The 17,694-nt window shown below is 46.0% G+C and overlaps 1 protein-coding gene across 1 annotated transcript in view; it reads right to left on the bottom strand.

The window, feature by feature from the left end:
* The window catches only part of SMARCC1 (SWI/SNF related BAF chromatin remodeling complex subunit C1), a 95,125-nt gene extending 77,745 nt beyond the window's left edge, over positions 1–17,380 (bottom strand). The window contains exons 1-6 of the mRNA XM_083466660.1: positions 17,057–17,380; positions 11,952–12,071; positions 10,771–10,856; positions 9,108–9,189; positions 6,421–6,513; positions 3,656–3,725 (exon numbers count right to left, since the gene is read on the bottom strand). Of these exons, the coding sequence (XP_083322786.1) occupies positions 3,656–3,725; positions 6,421–6,513; positions 9,108–9,189; positions 10,771–10,856; positions 11,952–12,071; positions 17,057–17,365 (760 nt within the window). The 5' untranslated portion in view covers positions 17,366–17,380. The remainder of the gene's footprint in view (positions 1–3,655; positions 3,726–6,420; positions 6,514–9,107; positions 9,190–10,770; positions 10,857–11,951; positions 12,072–17,056) is intronic.
* Between the last annotated feature and the right edge of the window lie 314 nt (positions 17,381–17,694).

Raw genomic sequence — 17,694 nt, 5'->3', positions numbered from 1 at the left:
CTGCATGCAGCCAGCTTCCAAAAGTGTAACACAATTCTCGGCATAATTCCTCCCTCTCTTGTTCCCTCCCGCCCCCCACCCCGGACTTTCTCAGGCCGAGAACCAGGGCAAAAGCAGCATTCGCACACAGAGCAGCTTCTGCTCCCTTCATTATGACCTCTGAACATCCTGCCAAACACTATTCCTCCCCTCCTCCCCTTTTCTTTCTTTTTTGTAATCTGCACTCAGCCCAGCTCAAAAGGATCGTGCTTTCTTCCAGATAAAGGAAGCGGAGCACAGCTTTCAAGTGATACTTCATTCCCAGAAAGAGGAAACGCTATTTTTGAAGTGAGAAATCCTATCCTCCCCTGAGGGCGGAGCGGGCTGACACGGCAGAATTTCAAGGCCGAGCAGATCTCACAGGAGTCTAGACCGCTGCCGGAGAGACGGGAGGCTGCACCAGCCGAGAAGCTCCCCTGCTAAAAGACTTAGAAAAATATAAGCTCTTTTACAAACACCGCACGGTAGCACAGATTTGGCATGCAAATCTATTCTATTCCCTCCCAAAAGAAGTTGGATGCCATCAACTTGAATGGCTTCAACAGAGGGTTAGAGCAATCCATGTGGAGCGACTCTGTCAATGGCTACTAGCCAGAATGAAGATGTTCCCTCAACACTGTCAGAGGCAGTGCTCCTCTGAATACCAGCTTTTGGGAAGCGCAAGTGGAAAGAGGGTTGTTGCACTCCAGTCCTGCATTTCTTGTTTCCCACAACAGGCATCTAGTTGGCCACTGTGAGAACAGGATACTGGAGAGGAGCTACTGGGCCTGATCCAGTAGATTATTCTTACATTCTTCACTCATTTTAAGAAAGTGTCAGAAAGGTGGTGTCAGACGCATGACTCTCCTTCGCCAGTGTTCAACTGGACTGTTTTCGTTTTAGAGCCAAAACTCTAGTTCATGGTTAGGCAAACTAAGGCCCCTGCGGGGGCCGAATCCGGCCCAATCGCTTTCTAAATCTGGCCCGTGGATGGTCCGGGAATTAGCATGTTTTTACATGAGTAGAATGTGTGCTTTTATTTAAAATGCATCTCTGGGTTATTTGTGGGGCATAGGAATTCGTTCATTCCCCCCCCAAAAAAAATATAGTCCGGCCCCCCTCAAGGTCTGAGGGACATTGGACCGGCCCCCTGCTGAAAAAGTTTGCTGACCCCTGCTCAGTTGGTTAGCGATTCTTGCCTCCCTGTTTTTATTCTGGCTTGTTTTTACAATTATTGTATATTGTTATTATAAGTATTGGATTTTTAGCCACTGCTGGTCTATGACTGTAATAAACTGATTGATTGATTAAGGATTGGGGCAGCTCAATTGGTGGAGCATGACACTCTTAAATCTCAGGGTCCTGGGTTTGAGCTCCACGTGGGGCAAAAGATTCCTGCATTGCAGGGGTTTGGACTAGATGACCCTTGCGATCCCTTCCAACTCTACAATTCTATTATTTTAAGAAGAGGTTCATCCCCCCCCCCAAAAAAAGGTGACTAGAAAAAAAATGTTGACAGCAATGGGGAAAAATACACCAATACAGAGAACACTGCCCAGATCAACCAAGCATATCCAAAAGCTGGGTCTAGGAGGAGAGCAAGTTTCCCTTTTCCACGCTGAGTGGGATGAAGAGAGAAAAGAACCTCTTCCCTTCCAATGCAAATACGTTCAGTCAAAAATACTCAGCGACCCACATAAGGACAACAGTTTAAACAAGCAGGCACGTGTTCATACATGCTTTTTTCACGATGCCATTGCAGCAGCTCTGCTTTGCACTTATGCAGAAGGAAAAGATGGATGGACCAGAACAAAAGGCTACTAGCACAAGAGGCTACTTTAGGGTAGCACCTGAATTTTTCTCATTTTCCCCCAACAGCTAAATAAAAATGATTCGCTGCTCCCTTTAAACAATCTCAGATTCAATACAACGAAACAGAAAACACATCACAATGAATTAAGCACACAGGAAAATTCAACAGACACCACTAGAATGCAAAACACACACAGAACGGATGATGAAGCCACTGTGCGCGCAAAGCTCCACACAGATGAATGCTGCCATCTAGTGTTGCTCCGAAACAGATTGGGATCAGTTCAGGGGATTGGAGTGGTGGTGGTTAGAATAACCCCATTGTCATAGAATTATAAGAGTTGGAAGGGGCCCTGAGGATCATCTAAGTCCAACACCCTACGGTGCAGAAATATCCAGCTGTCCAATCCAGGGATCCAACCTGCAACCTTGGTGACATTAGCACCACACTCTAACCAACTGAGCTATCCATGGAGAGACTATGGACAGACATGGTCTCTTCACTGGTGCTTCTGATGTCTGGGAATTGCAGACATGGCTTGCTCTTCGTAGACTTGCTTTAGATACCTTACCATTCATGGTTTGCTCAAACAAGCAAGCAAACAAACAAACAAACCACAATCTGAGTTTGTACAACACAACCCGCAATGCTGTTGTGTTTGTGCCACATTTGCAAGGCAGCAATTGGGTGTTCAGAAGCAAGCTGTGGTTCAAAATGAAATGGAGGCTTAGCATGACATGCAAACCAGCTCACAATATGCATGGCTCAGAACATCTAATGGGATTTCTCATGCTAATTTTTAGTTTGAAAGGTGCTGCTCTGTGAATAGATACTTAAATGATTCCACCCCCTTCTCCCTTATGGCCTTTTCTTCCTGACACCTCCTCTCAGATTGGTAAAGGTAAAGGGACCCTTGACCGTTAGGTCCAGTCGCGGACAACTCTGGGGTTGCAGCGCTCATCTCACTTTACTGGCTGAGGGAGCCGGCGTACAGCTTCTGGGTCATGTGGCCAGCAGGACTAAGCGGCTTCTGGCTAACCAGCAGTGCATGGAATCGCCGTTTACCTTCCCGCCGGAGTGGTACCTATTTATCTACTTGCACTTTGACGTGCTTTTGAACTGCTAGGTTGGCAGAAGCTGGGACCGAGCAACGGGAGCTCATCCCGTTGCGGGGATTCGAACCTCCGACCTTCTGATCGGGAAGCCCTAGGCTCTGTGATTTAACACACAGTGCCACCCGCGTCCCTCTCAGATCAGTAATGTGCACCAAACTGTTCCTGGAAAACCCATCTTTACTGTGAGACCCCACACCTTCTCATCCTAAATTGAAACAAAGCCTAAGTACATCTAATCACATTTGCTTAGATTCATGCTGCTTACCTTTGACATTTCTCTACACCAAGATAATCTCCTCCACTGTCAAAATTAAAATACCCTACCCCATTATTATCCACCTGTATGCATTTGCTTTGTGGGCACTGACAGCATAAATGAAGTTATTTCCCTGTGATATCCCAGGTAATGCTCAAAAACCATTTCCCCCATTCCAAGGTCTGTAAACTGAATGAAAAAAGTTATGTTGATCAAACTACCCAATAGGTTTCAGACACATCTCATTTCACTTTGTATAATGAATAAATTGAGGCTTTCCACTCTCCAGAACACCTCCTTAGTATTTATTTTAATCTTTTTTTTATCACAAAACTGATGGGATTGGTACAAAATATTTCATTTACTTAGAATACTTCTATATCAGCTTTTGGTCCAAAGACCCTTGAGGTAAGTAGTAAGAAATGAATGAATGGATGAATGAATGTGTTTTACCTTCATCCAATGAGGTAGGAACAGGATAAATATGGTGGGTGGCTTTAGACTTCTCATCTGTGACTGTGCCCTAGGACAGAACAGAAACAGGTATTGCATCAGAAATATGTAAAGGAATAAATGCATAAAGAATCACCTTCCTTTCCCAGCAACATGCCATATTTGGAGCCTGGATACAACATGACACTAGATGGCATCGGAGTAGTGATCTATAGGCCCCATTTCCTCAACTGGGTATAGTAAGAGCACACCCATTTTGGTTTCTTACCAAGGAAAACCCCTGAAAAATTCCAGCCATTAGTGCAAATGAAGTAGTCTAAACTGCTTCCTCTTTCTTTCGAGATACAGGAGAGTCATCTATTAATTCAAATAAACTACGAGCATCACCCAGCACTGATCCCACCGTGAATCTGCACATTCGATTTCTTATACACTAGTTTATACATAAATTGTTTTGTAAGCATCATCATTTGCAATTCAGATTTCCTACCACTTTTAAATGCAGATTTGTTTTAGAAGCTATAGGCAAATGTTTTCATTACTTGTGGGGGTTTTTTTCTAAGTTGCTATCCCCTCCAGCTAACAAAGGAAACAAAAGACTCCTGTCTGGTGCGTTCTTTTTCAGCGGGCTTTTATAAATATTATATCATATCATCAATATATAATAAACCAACTGCATTATATTAGTATCATTTAAATCAACTTGACCTGACATTGTTTTGAGCGATGTGGAAACCTGATGTCTTGCATGATGTTCTTTCTATACTTAATCAATAAGCTGTTTCTTATATTTAATAAAATTTAAGAGCATGTTTTCTACCTGCCAGGGCCCACTTTAGTGAATGCCATAATTTTAGATTAAGTGGACATGCTGCCACCTGCCCTTAATGTTAAGACAACTTAACATTAATACGCTGTAATCCACTGCTGATTTCACAAGCTATATAAACACTAAGCTGCTTTTAGCAAGAAGCACAATACACTTAAGTCTATTCTTAGAGACCATTTTGGCTGTGAGTCCTAGAAGACCTGTTCCCTGCCTTGCAGGCCTTTTCCCACCTGGCTTGGGAGGGCGGGACTCTGACTGACCCCAGCTAAACAAGCTGAGGCTGCTGAACAGATTCTTGGTCTAGTGTACTGTGTAAGGATTTTGGGGGAAGAGGGATGCTGCTGCTGCTGCTGTTATGCATTTTTATTTTAGATCTTAATGGTTTTTGTGGGAATTGTTCCGCTTGGGTGTGTATTTTTTAATGTTCCATTTATTTGTTTAGGATGCTTGATGATCGACTTCCAAAGCAACTACTCTATTCCCAACTTAAAAATGGAAAGTGAAATGCTGGTGATCAACAAAAGAGGTTTAAAGACTCTCTCAAGGCAAATCTTTAAAGAATGTAGTATAAACACTGATAACTGGGAAACACTGGCCTGTGAGTGCTCCAGTTGGAGAACAGCCTTTACCAAAGATGTCATGGGCTTTGAAGACACTCGAACTCAGGACGAAAGGGAGAAATGTGCTAAGAGGAAGGCACGCTTGGCAAATCCACACAGTGATCAACTCCCACCTGGAACCAATGTCCCCACTGTGGAAGGACGTGTGGATCCAGAACTGGCCTCCACAGTCACTTACGGACTCATTGTTAAAACCGTGTTTATGGAAGACAATCTTACTCGGCTACGAGGGATTGCCAAAGGAAGACTGTTTAGGACTTCTCCTGTTACATTGCAATTACACTTTTTTTGTGTTGTAAGCAGCCTTGAGGGTGGTCTGAACTGTGGAAGGGTGGCATACAAATGAAACTACATATGTATGTACCTATGTATGTATTCTCAGGTTTCCCTTCAACTATTTGGGTGAGAAGTTAATTTCCAATAGGATAACTAAAGACTGCTGGCATGTTCCCCTCATTTCCTTGTGGAGTGGAGGAGAAGAGGGAGGAAAGAGCCTCTTCCAATTCACACAGCTAATCCCTGGTGTCATTAAGTCAAGGATTGAATCTTGCCATTATGACAAAAAGCTGACCAGTGCTTGTTCCAGGTTATGAGGCCAGTGGACAAACGTCCCCAGGAGCCCCTTTTCAGCTGTGGAGAAGAGAAGACAAGACAGCCACTGCAGTTGAAGTTCTTCCCTAGCTGTTCTCTCAGAGAGGAAGGGCTTAGGAGGAAAGCAGCTCCCACTCTACAGTCCAGAGCAATGTTACCCCAGGTTGGAAGGTAGCAAATAATGAAGATATTACTAATAGGCACCTGACACCAAGATTGTAGCAAATAGAATGTTGCTGAACTACAACTCCCATAATCCTTGGCCATTGGTCATGCTGTCTGGGGTTGATTTGTGTTGGAAGTCCACCAACATCTGGAGGGCCAGTAGTTCTCCAGCCCTGAGATAAGAGTCTGAAATAATTATGTCCCTATGTGCTGAGTCCCTTTGCAATTACAGTGGTGCCTCGCAAGACGAAATTAATCCGTTCTGCGAGTCTCTTCGTCTTGCGGTTTTTTTGCCCTGCGAAGCACGGCTATTAGCGGCTTAGCGGCTATTAACGGCTTAGCGGCTTTAAGAAAAAGGAAACAAACTCACAAGAACTCGCAAGACGTTTCGTCTTGCGAAGCAAGCCCATAGGGAAATTCATCTTGCGGAACGACTCAAAAAACGGAAAACTCTTTCGTCTTGCGCGTTTTTCGTCTTGCGAGGCATTCGTCTTGCGAGGTACCACTGTATGCTAAACAGATCAACATTTGTCATGCTAAATGTTTGATGTCCCTGATACCTGGTGACGTTTGACAATGTCCTTTAGCTTATTAGCTAACTTCAGTTCAATTTCTGGTACGAGGTAGATGGTTGGCCTGCTCAGACAGTTATTCTGGAAGAGAAAATAAAGGAAAGATCATTTTATTAAAAACAAAAACCAGTAATAGAGATTACCGGCACAGCTATGGTATGGTAATCCATTACACACAACCTGGAAATGGCACCCTCCCTGGAGCCCAAAGATCTGTGAGGGCAAAGGAAGCCCCAAAGAGGTGCAGCCGGGCTTTGCTTAGGCTCCTCAGCCTCTGTGCCTAACAGCTGGTAACAGCGGTAGCAGAAGTAGCTGTTTCCTGCACATCCTCCAGCCGAACCCAGAGCTTCCATTCTAGTTGTGAATATTTTTGTATACAGTATTCTTTGTCTGGATCGGAGACAGTGTGACAGAGAGGGCGTTTAAAGGGTGCTCTCCACTTATGCAATTTTTCTTATGCATACGGGTTCTGGAATATAATCTCCATCTTAAGTTTGGGGGACACACACCTGCGTGCACTATTTGAATAAATACTTCCTGTTTGTATGTCCTGAATCTCTGCCCAGATTCACTGGAGAACCTCATTTGGTTCCAGTACCACAAGGAGGAGAAAAACTTCTCCATTTACTTTCCCCACACTGTGCTAGTATTCGGCTGTCGCTCAGTGCACAGAGACACTATAAGCAGCCAAGAGTTCCACTGAGAAACAAAAAAAAACAAGGATCAAGAGCATTAACATGCACCAGGGCCAGTTTATTCCACACTAGGGCTCGGTCCATCACAATTAATATCTCATTATTCCCACAACCAGGAAAGCAACAGTATCTGCCGTGTTTGTTTGGATTTCCTATGTCTGCAGCAGCAGCAGCCTCCTGCATCATGTGTCAAACCATGTATGAAACTGAGGGACTTTTCAAAGCAGTCTCTCATAAGGAATGGGGATCTGCTGTGCCCAGTGGCGTAGCGTGGGGGGTGCAGGGGGGGCCGGCCGCACCGGGCGCAACATCTGGGGGTTAGGGTTAGGGGGCTCAAATCCACGGGTTAGGGGGCGCAAATTACTTGCCTTGCCCCGGGTGCTGACAACCCACGCTACGCCACTGGCTGTGCCAAGTAAACATCCCACTAGATGTGCTTTATCATAAGGGAATCCAGAGTGGCTGGGGCAACTCAGTCAGATGGGCAGAATATAAATAATAAAATAATAATAATAATTGTTGATGATGATGATCTCTATGGATCCCAGCCAGTATCTTTTATAAGGCTTATTTCTGCTGGTAGAGATGGAAATTTTCACATTGCAGAAGTAGAATCATAGAATCATAGAGTTGGAAGAGACCACAAGGGCCATCGAGTCCAACCCCCTGCCAAGCAGGAAACACCATCAGAGCACTCCTGACATATGGCTGTCAAGCCTCTGCTTAAAGACCTCCAAAGGAGGAGACTCCACCACACTCCTTGGCAGCAAATTCCACTGTCGAACAGCTCTTACTGTCAGGAAGTTCTTCCTAATGTTTAGGTGGAATCTTCTTTCTTGTAGTTTGGATCCATTGCTCCGTGTCCGCTTCTCTGGAGCAGCAGAAAACAACCTTTCTCCCTCCTCTATGTGACACCCTTTTATATATTTGAACATGGCTATCATATCACCCCTTAACCTCCTCTTCTCCAGTCTAAACATGCCCAGCTCCCTTAGCCGTTCCTCATAAGGCATTGTTTCCAGGCCTTTGACCATTTTGGTTGCCTTCCTCGGGACACGTTCCAGTTTGTCAGTATCCTTCTTGAACTGTGGTGCCCAGAACTGGACACAGTACTCCAGGTGAGGTCTGACCAGAGCAGAATACAGTGGCACTATTACTTCCCTTGATCTAGATGCTATACTCCTGTTGATGCAGCCCAGAATTGCATTGGCTTTTTTAGCTGCCGCTAAGTCTGTCAAGGTGAACTCAAAGACAGCTAAATCTCAGGTATACACGCAAAGTGGTGAGTTGAACAGAATACTGCTCTCAGTTCTTAAGCTAAGTTTGTGTGGGTGGCATCCCAGCACATGAATGGTCATCAGAGCCCAGCAGGTTTGCTGGTGAAGTATCAACAGCTGAAGAGAAAGTGAGCTATAGGATCACCATTTGTGGTTTTCTTTGTCCATGCCTCCTTTGCAGGACAGTTTGAAATGTAACTTATTATTTTGAGGTTCATTTGTGTAGGGTTTTGTTATAACCAAGCAGTACATAAATTGTTTACTAAATTAAGAACTGAATTTTGCAAGCATAATCGAGTGCACTAGCATGGGCACCTAGAGCTGGAACCTCTGCCATATGGCTCCAGGAAACTCATGCTTGCTCTGCTGCAGTATCCCAAACATGACTGATCTGCCTCACAGAGTTATTTGTGAAGGTAGGCAAGACTGAAGAACTTTGTGCCAACTAATTGGTCTATAAGTGATAATCCTGCTTTAGAAATTAAAATAATTGCTTCCTTTCCTGAATTCTTAACTACATACATATTTATCCCCTTATCCTCCTGCTAATCTATATTTTTAATGGGACAATATGCTAGCAAGCTACAAATGCAATTTTTACATACGTTCACAGGTGGGCCTGTGACCACATTCACAGCAAGCCTTAAAGCTAGAAAATAATTTTTCACACAGAAGACCATAAATTAATCAACAGAATTCTTGCCTGCACCAATGTTTTTTCAATGTTCATAAACATTTCGACGTTTCGATCCATTCGGGAAGGGTTCTGCAAATCAAATCGGCGCCTGCAACAAAAAATATTTATATAGTACTTAGAATAGATAAAAACCTCTAGACATGTTTGGAATAATTCAAGACAGCATCTGATAATTATAGTAAAGAGTCTTTGATGGCCCTGTGCATGTGATAAGGCAACACCTTTTCCCATCAATTCCATCAGAAGTTCTGTCCATACATACAGAAACATTTCCTAGGGAGCCTTTAGACTTCGGGCACTCCAAGGAACCACAACTTAATGGGGTGGACCAAGCGAAAGGAAGACGAGGCCAGACAAAAAATAAAGGCAGTGAGAACAACCCCAATTATCTAGGATTTGGGGGAAGGGAGATACCCCAGAAAAATGCTATGCATCAAAAGGAAAATAAGCAGCCCTATAATGGAATTACAGCAGTCCATTATCTTCACCACAGACCCTGTGTGCAACAGGAGAAGCATGTATGCATACAAGTGTATGGACTAAACTGTTTCCTTTCCTCCTCTTCTCTTCTCCAAGCCTTGAAAATATCAAGAGTTGCATCGCTGGCTCAATCCAAAAACTAATCCAGTGTTTTGTTTAAGGATAGCAGCCAGCTAGATTATTTTCAAAGTTACCGGGAAGAATGAGATCTAATGCTCTTGCCCTGTTTGCTCCCGGCATCTGTTTGTTCCTTTACCCTCATTCATCGTGAAGTGAATGCTAGAATCTGAAACACTAACAAGGTCTGAAAGGAAATTTGAGCGGTCAAAGGAAAAACAAGCAACTATTTTAAAAATGTTATGCCACTCTGCTTCAGAAGTTCTCTAATGGCATATAAAATCACCAGATAGGATCCACAGATAAGCATGAAGCGAGACAGAGGAAGCAAACTTTCCTCTGCCTCCGGAAGTTGCTACAACATGATTCACACACACCCTGCCCCCTGGACATGCCAGACTACCTGATCCCACAGAATCTATAGAACCTCTCTCTCTCTCTCTCTCTCTCTCTCTCTGTGTGTGTGTGTGTGTGTGTGTGTTAGGCCTCAGTCCAGTATACCTGAAGGAGCGTCTCCACCTCCATCTTTCTGCCCGGACACTGAGGTCCAGCGCCGAGGGCCTTCTGGCAGTTTCCTCACTGTGAGAAGCCAAGTTACAAGGAACCAGGCAGAGGGCCTTCTCGTTGGTGGCGCCTGCCCTGTGGAACGCCCTCCCACCAGATGTCAAAGAGAAAAACTACCTGACATTTAGAAGACATCTGAAGGCAGCCCTGTTCAGGGAAGTTTTTAATGTGTGACATTTTAATGTATTTTTAATCTTTGTTGGAAGCCGCCCAGAGTGGCTGGGAAAACCCAGCCAGATGGGCGGGGTACAAATAAATTATTTTTATTAATATTATTATTAGTAGTAGTAAGTCAACTTTGCCATGCTTATCTATGGACCCAACCCACTATATTACAAAATAACAACATACAGGAAAGAATAAAAAGGGTAATTTTTCAATGAAAACCCTGATTTAAATTCAAGTTCTTTGAAATAAAATCATTTTCATCTGTCCACCTAAAACTAAGCGCATACTCTTGAGCAGGACTTGGGAATTCTGTGGAAAAGATGAAAAGAAAAAGACTCACCATCCTTGCTCATTTTTGTACTTATATGCAGCACCAAGAATGTGACATAGTGTTCCTCCAGCTTTGAAGTCCATGAAGCACTTTGCCTAAAACAGAGAAAATATCAAGGTGACATTCATACTCACAGTAACAAAAGCAGAAGCAAGCAGTGAAGCAGCGGAATATTAAACAGTACAAGCCTCCCAAGGAACCAGTTTGGGGGGGGGGGGATCACATTATTTGAGCAAAGTATTGGCAGGCTGAAACTCAAAGTACACACACCTCACTGGTCTCCTGTATCTCCCACCCACCCCCACAATGTTAGAGATTTCAAGTTACATTTGGGTCCTCCATACTGTCCTTAAAATCTAAAATATTAAACAGTACACTGCAGCATTGCAAAACTGTAGTGCAAAAATTGACAGGCCATGTGTTGCACAGAAACAACTCCCAGAGTGTATGTGAACAGTTATCTCACTCCTACCCTCCTAATTAATTGGTGCAACCAAGAAGAAGCAAATAATATGAACCCAAACAAAGTCAGAGTCCTAGAGAATTACTCAGCACCAAATCAGGACCCTTTGAGGTCTAGTCAGTCCTATGTGTGTGACTATCCTAGCTATTCCTCTTCTCAGGGGTGTAGTGAAATATTCTACAATAAAATACATGATCTCTCAAGTTGCTCCAGTACTGTTGCCAACAAGCACTACATAAGTAGGGGTAATCAAGACTGATCTATTTAATTTAAATCATAAAGACAAAAACTGAAATGCATGCCATCACTGAGTTTGCCATCTTGAAGTTCATAAAAGTAATTGCAACTCAAGATGCTGGCAATTACCTATGAAATCCTAAACGGCTTGGACCAAGCACATATTTGGGTTCCATCCACTTATGTATTAAAAGTCTCAAAACAAAGCCCTGCTCTGATTTAATCCTACAGTATTCTTAGTATATTGAATCCTGCAGGGTTGTTAGCAGATATAACAGCACAAGAATTACGAAGAGTGAAGGCTAAATTTGTCAACTTGTGTTTCTGACACCAAGTGAAACAAGAAGGATCCTTTTGCTTCTGGGTTCAAATACAGCCTCCCACTCTTAAGTGTTGGCAGCTTTTCAGGAGGCAGCTGTAGACATATTTACTAAGTCTATGGCAAACACAACAGCTGAAGAAACATTACAAGAGCGTTTTAAATACTCACAGGGAACTTTGTAAAGGCAGGATTGGCAACATGTTTTCCGAAGGCATCTTCCTGAAACTGCAGCAGCTGCACCACAAGCCCAGCCAGTGTTTTATTGGTAGGAGCATCTGCTTGAACATACTGAAAAGCAAACATTTCCCAAATCAATCTTTCTCTTTTCACTCATCTGGAAAGTCACTCACAAGCTATAGCAACTTTAACGCCACAAATTTAAGGTTCATTTCTGCCACGTTGGTGACTTTTTAATCCTGACTTTTAACAGTTATTCTGCAACACAAGTTAGTAGCTACTCAGTCAAAGAGGAGCTGTCATTAGATTTAAATTTGCCAAGTTCATTTAAGCTGCTGTTAGTTTTCAATACATTAAATGCAAACCATCACTGGCAAGGCCAGTACTACTCCTGTGTTCAACACTACAGTATACTACTACTATTGCTGCTAATACTACTACTACTACTAATAATAATAATAATAATAATTTGTACCCCACTCATCTGAGTGGGTTGCCCCAGCCACTCTGGGCATCTCTCAGGCATTAGTAAAGGTAAAGGGACCCCTGACCATTAGGTTTAGTTGTGACCGACTCTGGGGTTGCGGCGCTCATCTCACTTTACTGGCCGAGGGAGCCGGCGTACAGCTTCCAGGCCATGTGGCCAGCATGAATAAGCAGCTTCTGGCGAACCAGAGCAGCGCACGGAAACACTGTTTACCTTCCCGCCAGAGCGGTATCTATTTATCTACTTGCACTTTTTGGTGTACTTTCGAATTGCTGGGTTTGCAGGAGCAGGGAGAGAGCAATGGGAGCTCACTCCTTCGTGGGGATTCGAACCGCCGACCTTCTGATTGGCAAGTCCTAGGCTCTGTGGTTTAACCCATAGCGCCGCCCGTGTCCCAGTCTCTCAGGCATTAAAGGGCACCCTATTTATATTGCATGCACTTCTTATAAACAGCGTCCAACAGTGGACATAGCTGATAACCATTTGCTCCCCAAGATTACGTTCACATTTTTGTCCACTGTTCAAATGCATGAGCTTGCACCAGTAAGAGAAATGCACATTGGTATGAACATTTCACAAATTAAAGTGATCCTCAAAATCCTTTTTCCGTGGAGCCTTTGCTTGACACCCCGTCTTCATACCCAATTGGAACAAAGTCTGTGTATTGACATTTGTTCGCCAGTATCCTGAAGTGCCATTGCCGCTCACATCCCTTTCCTCTGTCATCTTGACTGTCAAATTTCAAAGCAGTCACTTCCTTTGCACAGCAACCCAGTTTTTTCACTTATGCTGTAAACTACCATGTGCACTGATGGATGTGTAAAAGAAATGGTACTTCACAGAAATTTGAAAGTTTGGTCTAGGGAGGCATTGCTTATGGTCCCCACTAAACCTTAACCCTCCCCACACATCTAGTCTTGCATTATCACAGGTGATGTGGAATAATCACACACAGGTGAGTGGGCACTGGGCTGCCATCTGCTGGAGACAAAGAAGTGTTGTATTTATTTCTATCATGGGCATGAAGGAAGCCAAGCGAAGTGCCACCTTCACTGAATCTCTCTGGTATCTCCCTGAATTTCTGAGCTAGGAACAAAGGGAAATTCCCTCCTCTGCACTCTGCACAGAAGCAAAGTCAGTCTTACTAGTCTCCCTTTTCCTTCATAAAAAGAGTTCAGCCTCTGCCAACCACTTTATGAGAAAAAATAAAACTGCAGGTTAGTAATTTCTGTGGGCTTATTGGCAAGGCTGCCTGAGCCCTTTGGCAAGAGATGGGGAGGTGTATCGCACCTGACACTGTGCAGCACTTCAGAGACAAAGCACTTGGGAGTTCTCAGTGATTCTGAGTGCCTCTTTGATCCCAGGTAAAAGCTGGTGTGATTTGTGCCTGGTATTTTTATACTGCAAACATCTCCTAGTCTGATATCCCCTGGCATTAATTATTTACTTTACAACACTGTTATCCGCTTGAATGTTATCTGCTGCCTGGTGTTTTGTTAGAGGTGGACCAGGGGAGTTAAGTGTCGAAGACAGGGAAGGTGAAAGAGACTGCCATCTTTCTGATGACAGGAGCTGGGTGGCTGTCTTGGGACTTCACAGCATCCATGTCTACCATGGGGCTGTCTTGGTACTCTAATGACATGTGTACACTGAAGCAGCAGAACTGACAGCAAGCGCACAGGTGGCATCAACCTTCGACTCTAAATGAAGATGGGTGAGAATGCACTACTACACTAACCATGTGGCAGTGATAGCAACAAAGAAAGCTTGCTTCTCTGTCATTGCTGAGTTTGCAAACAGCCATTGAGCAGAGCTTTTCTGAGTGATGAATGCCCTTTTGACATTTGGCCCACGAAGCACTGTTCTGAAATCTTTAGCAGCCTCCTCTAAGTTGTGCTGTCCTTTAGGAATAAAGGGGCTCAGATTTGGACAAAGGTAGACACCACAGTTACAGCACAGTTACTCCAGCAGAGTTCTCCAGGGCACTACCTGTTCAATCTTATACAGCATCAGTTCCGCTTGTAATGAGGGGGTGAGGACTACTGCAGCCAGGCTATACCGAACCAGGAATGGCCGTAGTTGGTGAACCAGTAGATGTTAGAAATACCACTGATGCTACTTTGGCTTCCACAAAAAGAGAGATCTGGGACTACTCCCAAGGTCTGCACCTGGCCACTTCAAGGGGATTGCAACTCCATGCAGAACAGGCCTCTTACTCAATTCCTGGACATAAGAGCTACAAAGACACTGCACCTGTTTTATTGGGTTTAACTTCAGTTTTCTGGCCCCCAACCAAAGCATTTCTACCTCAAAGCATCGATCGAGCAGTTATACAGCCTTAACTGATTAAGAGAGAAACAGGAGCTGGGTGTCAACCGCATACTAAAGACTCTGTTCCAACCCTACCCTGATAACCACTCATACAGATGTTAAAAGGCATGGGGGTCAGGAAGGAGCCCCAGAACCACATAGCCGGCTTGCTATGGGCTCACACAGCAGTCCCCCACTGCCACTCTCTGGAAACTGCCACACGGATAAGACAGAACAGAACCACCATATCACTCTGCCGTCAACACACAGCCAGCAGTGCCACTCCAGATGAATACCATGGAGAACAGTATCAAAAGCCACTGAGAGAAAAACCAAGAGGGTCAATCCTCTCCCAACACAGGTCATCAACCAAGGCTTCTTCAATGGCAAAACTAGGCCTGAAACAAGAGTGAAATGGGTCCCGGTAATCTGCTTCTTCCAACCACGCATGGAGCTGGATGGCAACCATCCTCCCAAGCTCCATCCTCAAAAAGGGAATAATAAAGCCATCACATCTCTCTGGGTCTAGGGAAACACGTAAATGTAGTTTTAATTCTGTATCTATGCCCTGGGTTCCTGCATTGGTTGTAATTATTTCCTCATCTATTACATTCATGCTTTTAAAGAACACTTCCAACAGTTTCATTTGCTAACCTCTGAGACTTCAATAATGCTTTTTACTGCTATGTTAATAATGTTTTAACTGTCTCAGAGATTATATGCTGCTATGAACATTATCCCTTTTACTATGCCAAGACATCTCATAAAAAGGGGAAACAAGCCCATATTTAAAGTTCCACATGGTACGTAATTGCTTGGCTACACACAGAGGACCTTGGACACACTTCACGGTTTCATCACCACCTCAGAAATTAACGCAAATACTGTACAGCTTCAGCTAGACTTAAATGAAACTGATGACTCTGTCAGCTCACACATCTAGGCCCATAAGTCCTCTTAGGACAAAAGACCACACTGAGCATGTGCCCCAGGGACCTTTACAAATGGACAACCTCCTTGCTCCCCCCGTTTTGTTCCACCACACATTATCCCTCTGATCTCTTATAGCCCACCCTGCAGGAAAGCTGAAAATAAAGAATAACAGCAACCTGATATTTGAAGCAGGAACAGCTTTAACATAACAAGCCCCACAACTGCAGGGTGAAGAGGCAGCTGGCCCTTTGTTAGCTCTTCCCAGGGAAAGCAAAGACCTTGCCTCTTCCGCACAGAGCCCGCCCCCTTCGCTTCACACAAGAGCTCCCATTCAGCTGGAAAAGGCTATCCTCTTTCCCCTAAACCCAGGTAGGTAACAGGACACCCTGACCAAGTCTGAACCAATTTGCACAAGCCACTCCCCTTTTAAACTACCATTCTCAGGAGACAAGGAGCCTAGGTCCCTGCCCCCAACTATTCTCAGGATTACACTCCATTCAGTTCCTTTCTCTCTTAAGCCACCCCCCCTATTCATTTATTGAATTTGCACGCCACCCTTCATTTGCAGGTCTCAGGGAAGCTCACAGCACAAAAACACAAGAGAAAAAAATACAGAATATATAATGAAAACAAGAACAAACCAATGACCCTCCTCCCCTCCAATACTCATTCTGTATGTAAACATCTACATTCACAAGATAAACACACACCACATGACCCGAAAAGGGTCACCCTTCCGCCTGCCAACAATTCAGCACCTGTTTATTGCAAAATGCAACCTGCACAAGCGTGTTTACATGCACCCCATTAGTCCCAAAGGAAGTCGGCTGGCTGAAGTCCTGTTGATCCACCCCTCAAATACTCTTTATAATGGGAAACAACCCTCCAGAGAGGACGCCCATCCCTCACATCCCAGTGTCGCTCTTCATTTCCCTCGCCTACACCTGGCCCCCTTTGAGTCCCCACCCGGCTTCCCCCCTCCACATTCTGCACACCCTTACTCGGGAGTAAACCCCGCTGACTTCTGCAGCACTTCAAAGCCCCCCCCCCCAGATCACCTCCCATCTTGGGGTTTGTTTTGTTTTTGGCACTCAAGTCGCCTCCCTTTGTCATGCCCCCTCTCCGCCAGCCCCGCCAGAGGGAGGCTCCCTCGGGCAGAGGGTCCGGTGCCAGGGATGGGAGGGGGAGGGGCGGCTTCCCCCCCGAGGCCCCGCCCTCCCTCCCTCCCTCCCTCGCCGAGGGAAGGCAAGGGGCCCGTGAGGAGAAAGAGGGAGGGGAGGCGGCGAGGCCCCCTGAGGGGAAGAAGGCGAGGCCTCTTTCTCCTCAGGCGACGCCGCTGCCGGGGCCTGGTCCTGGGCCTCCTCACCTTCTTGCAGTGCTTGCCGAGCCAGGCCCGCGCGGCGTCCAGCTGAGAGACGGTGTCGGGGCTCTCCCAGAACTTCCCCGAGGGGCCGCCGTCCTTGCGCCGCGACGCCGACAACGGGGCGGCGGAGGAGACCCCCGAGCCGGGCGCGCCCCCCGCCGCCGACCCCAGGACGCCGCCGCCGCCGCCGCCTGCAGGCACGGCTGCTGCTGAGGCGGCCGCCGCCGCCGCCGCCGCCATTGTCCTTCCCGGCCTTCCGCGCCTCCTCCGCCGCCGGGGCCCGACGCCTCCCACTCTCTTGGCCCCGCGCATGCGCAGAGCCCGCGGGACGCCGCGGCGGCGGCTGCCACACCGCCGCCACTCTCCCGCGCGCACGCGCAGCGGACCAGCCTCCCCCTCGCTCTTGCCTCACGCGGCGCCTTCCCCGCCCGCCCGCGTGCGCGCGGGACGCCGGCTCCTCGCGCTGGCTCAGGAGGCGGGAGTGCTGGCCGGGCGCATGCGCACCAAGGGCCGTTGATACGGCCGCCCCCCTGGCGACGCCCTCTCCGCGCAGGCGCCAGGTGGGGGCGGGCCACGCCTCCTGGAGGATGTGCGCATGGGCGAGGCTGGAGCGCTTTTCCCACCGCCTCTCTGCGCAGGCG

The sequence above is a fragment of the Podarcis liolepis genome (genome assembly GCF_965112155.1).
Source record: "Podarcis liolepis genome assembly, chromosome: 12".
In the NCBI taxonomy this organism is placed as follows: domain Eukaryota; kingdom Metazoa; phylum Chordata; class Lepidosauria; order Squamata; family Lacertidae; genus Podarcis; species Podarcis liolepis.
The sequence above is the reverse complement of the archived record's forward strand: the minus strand, read 5'-3'. Positions and strand labels throughout refer to the sequence as shown.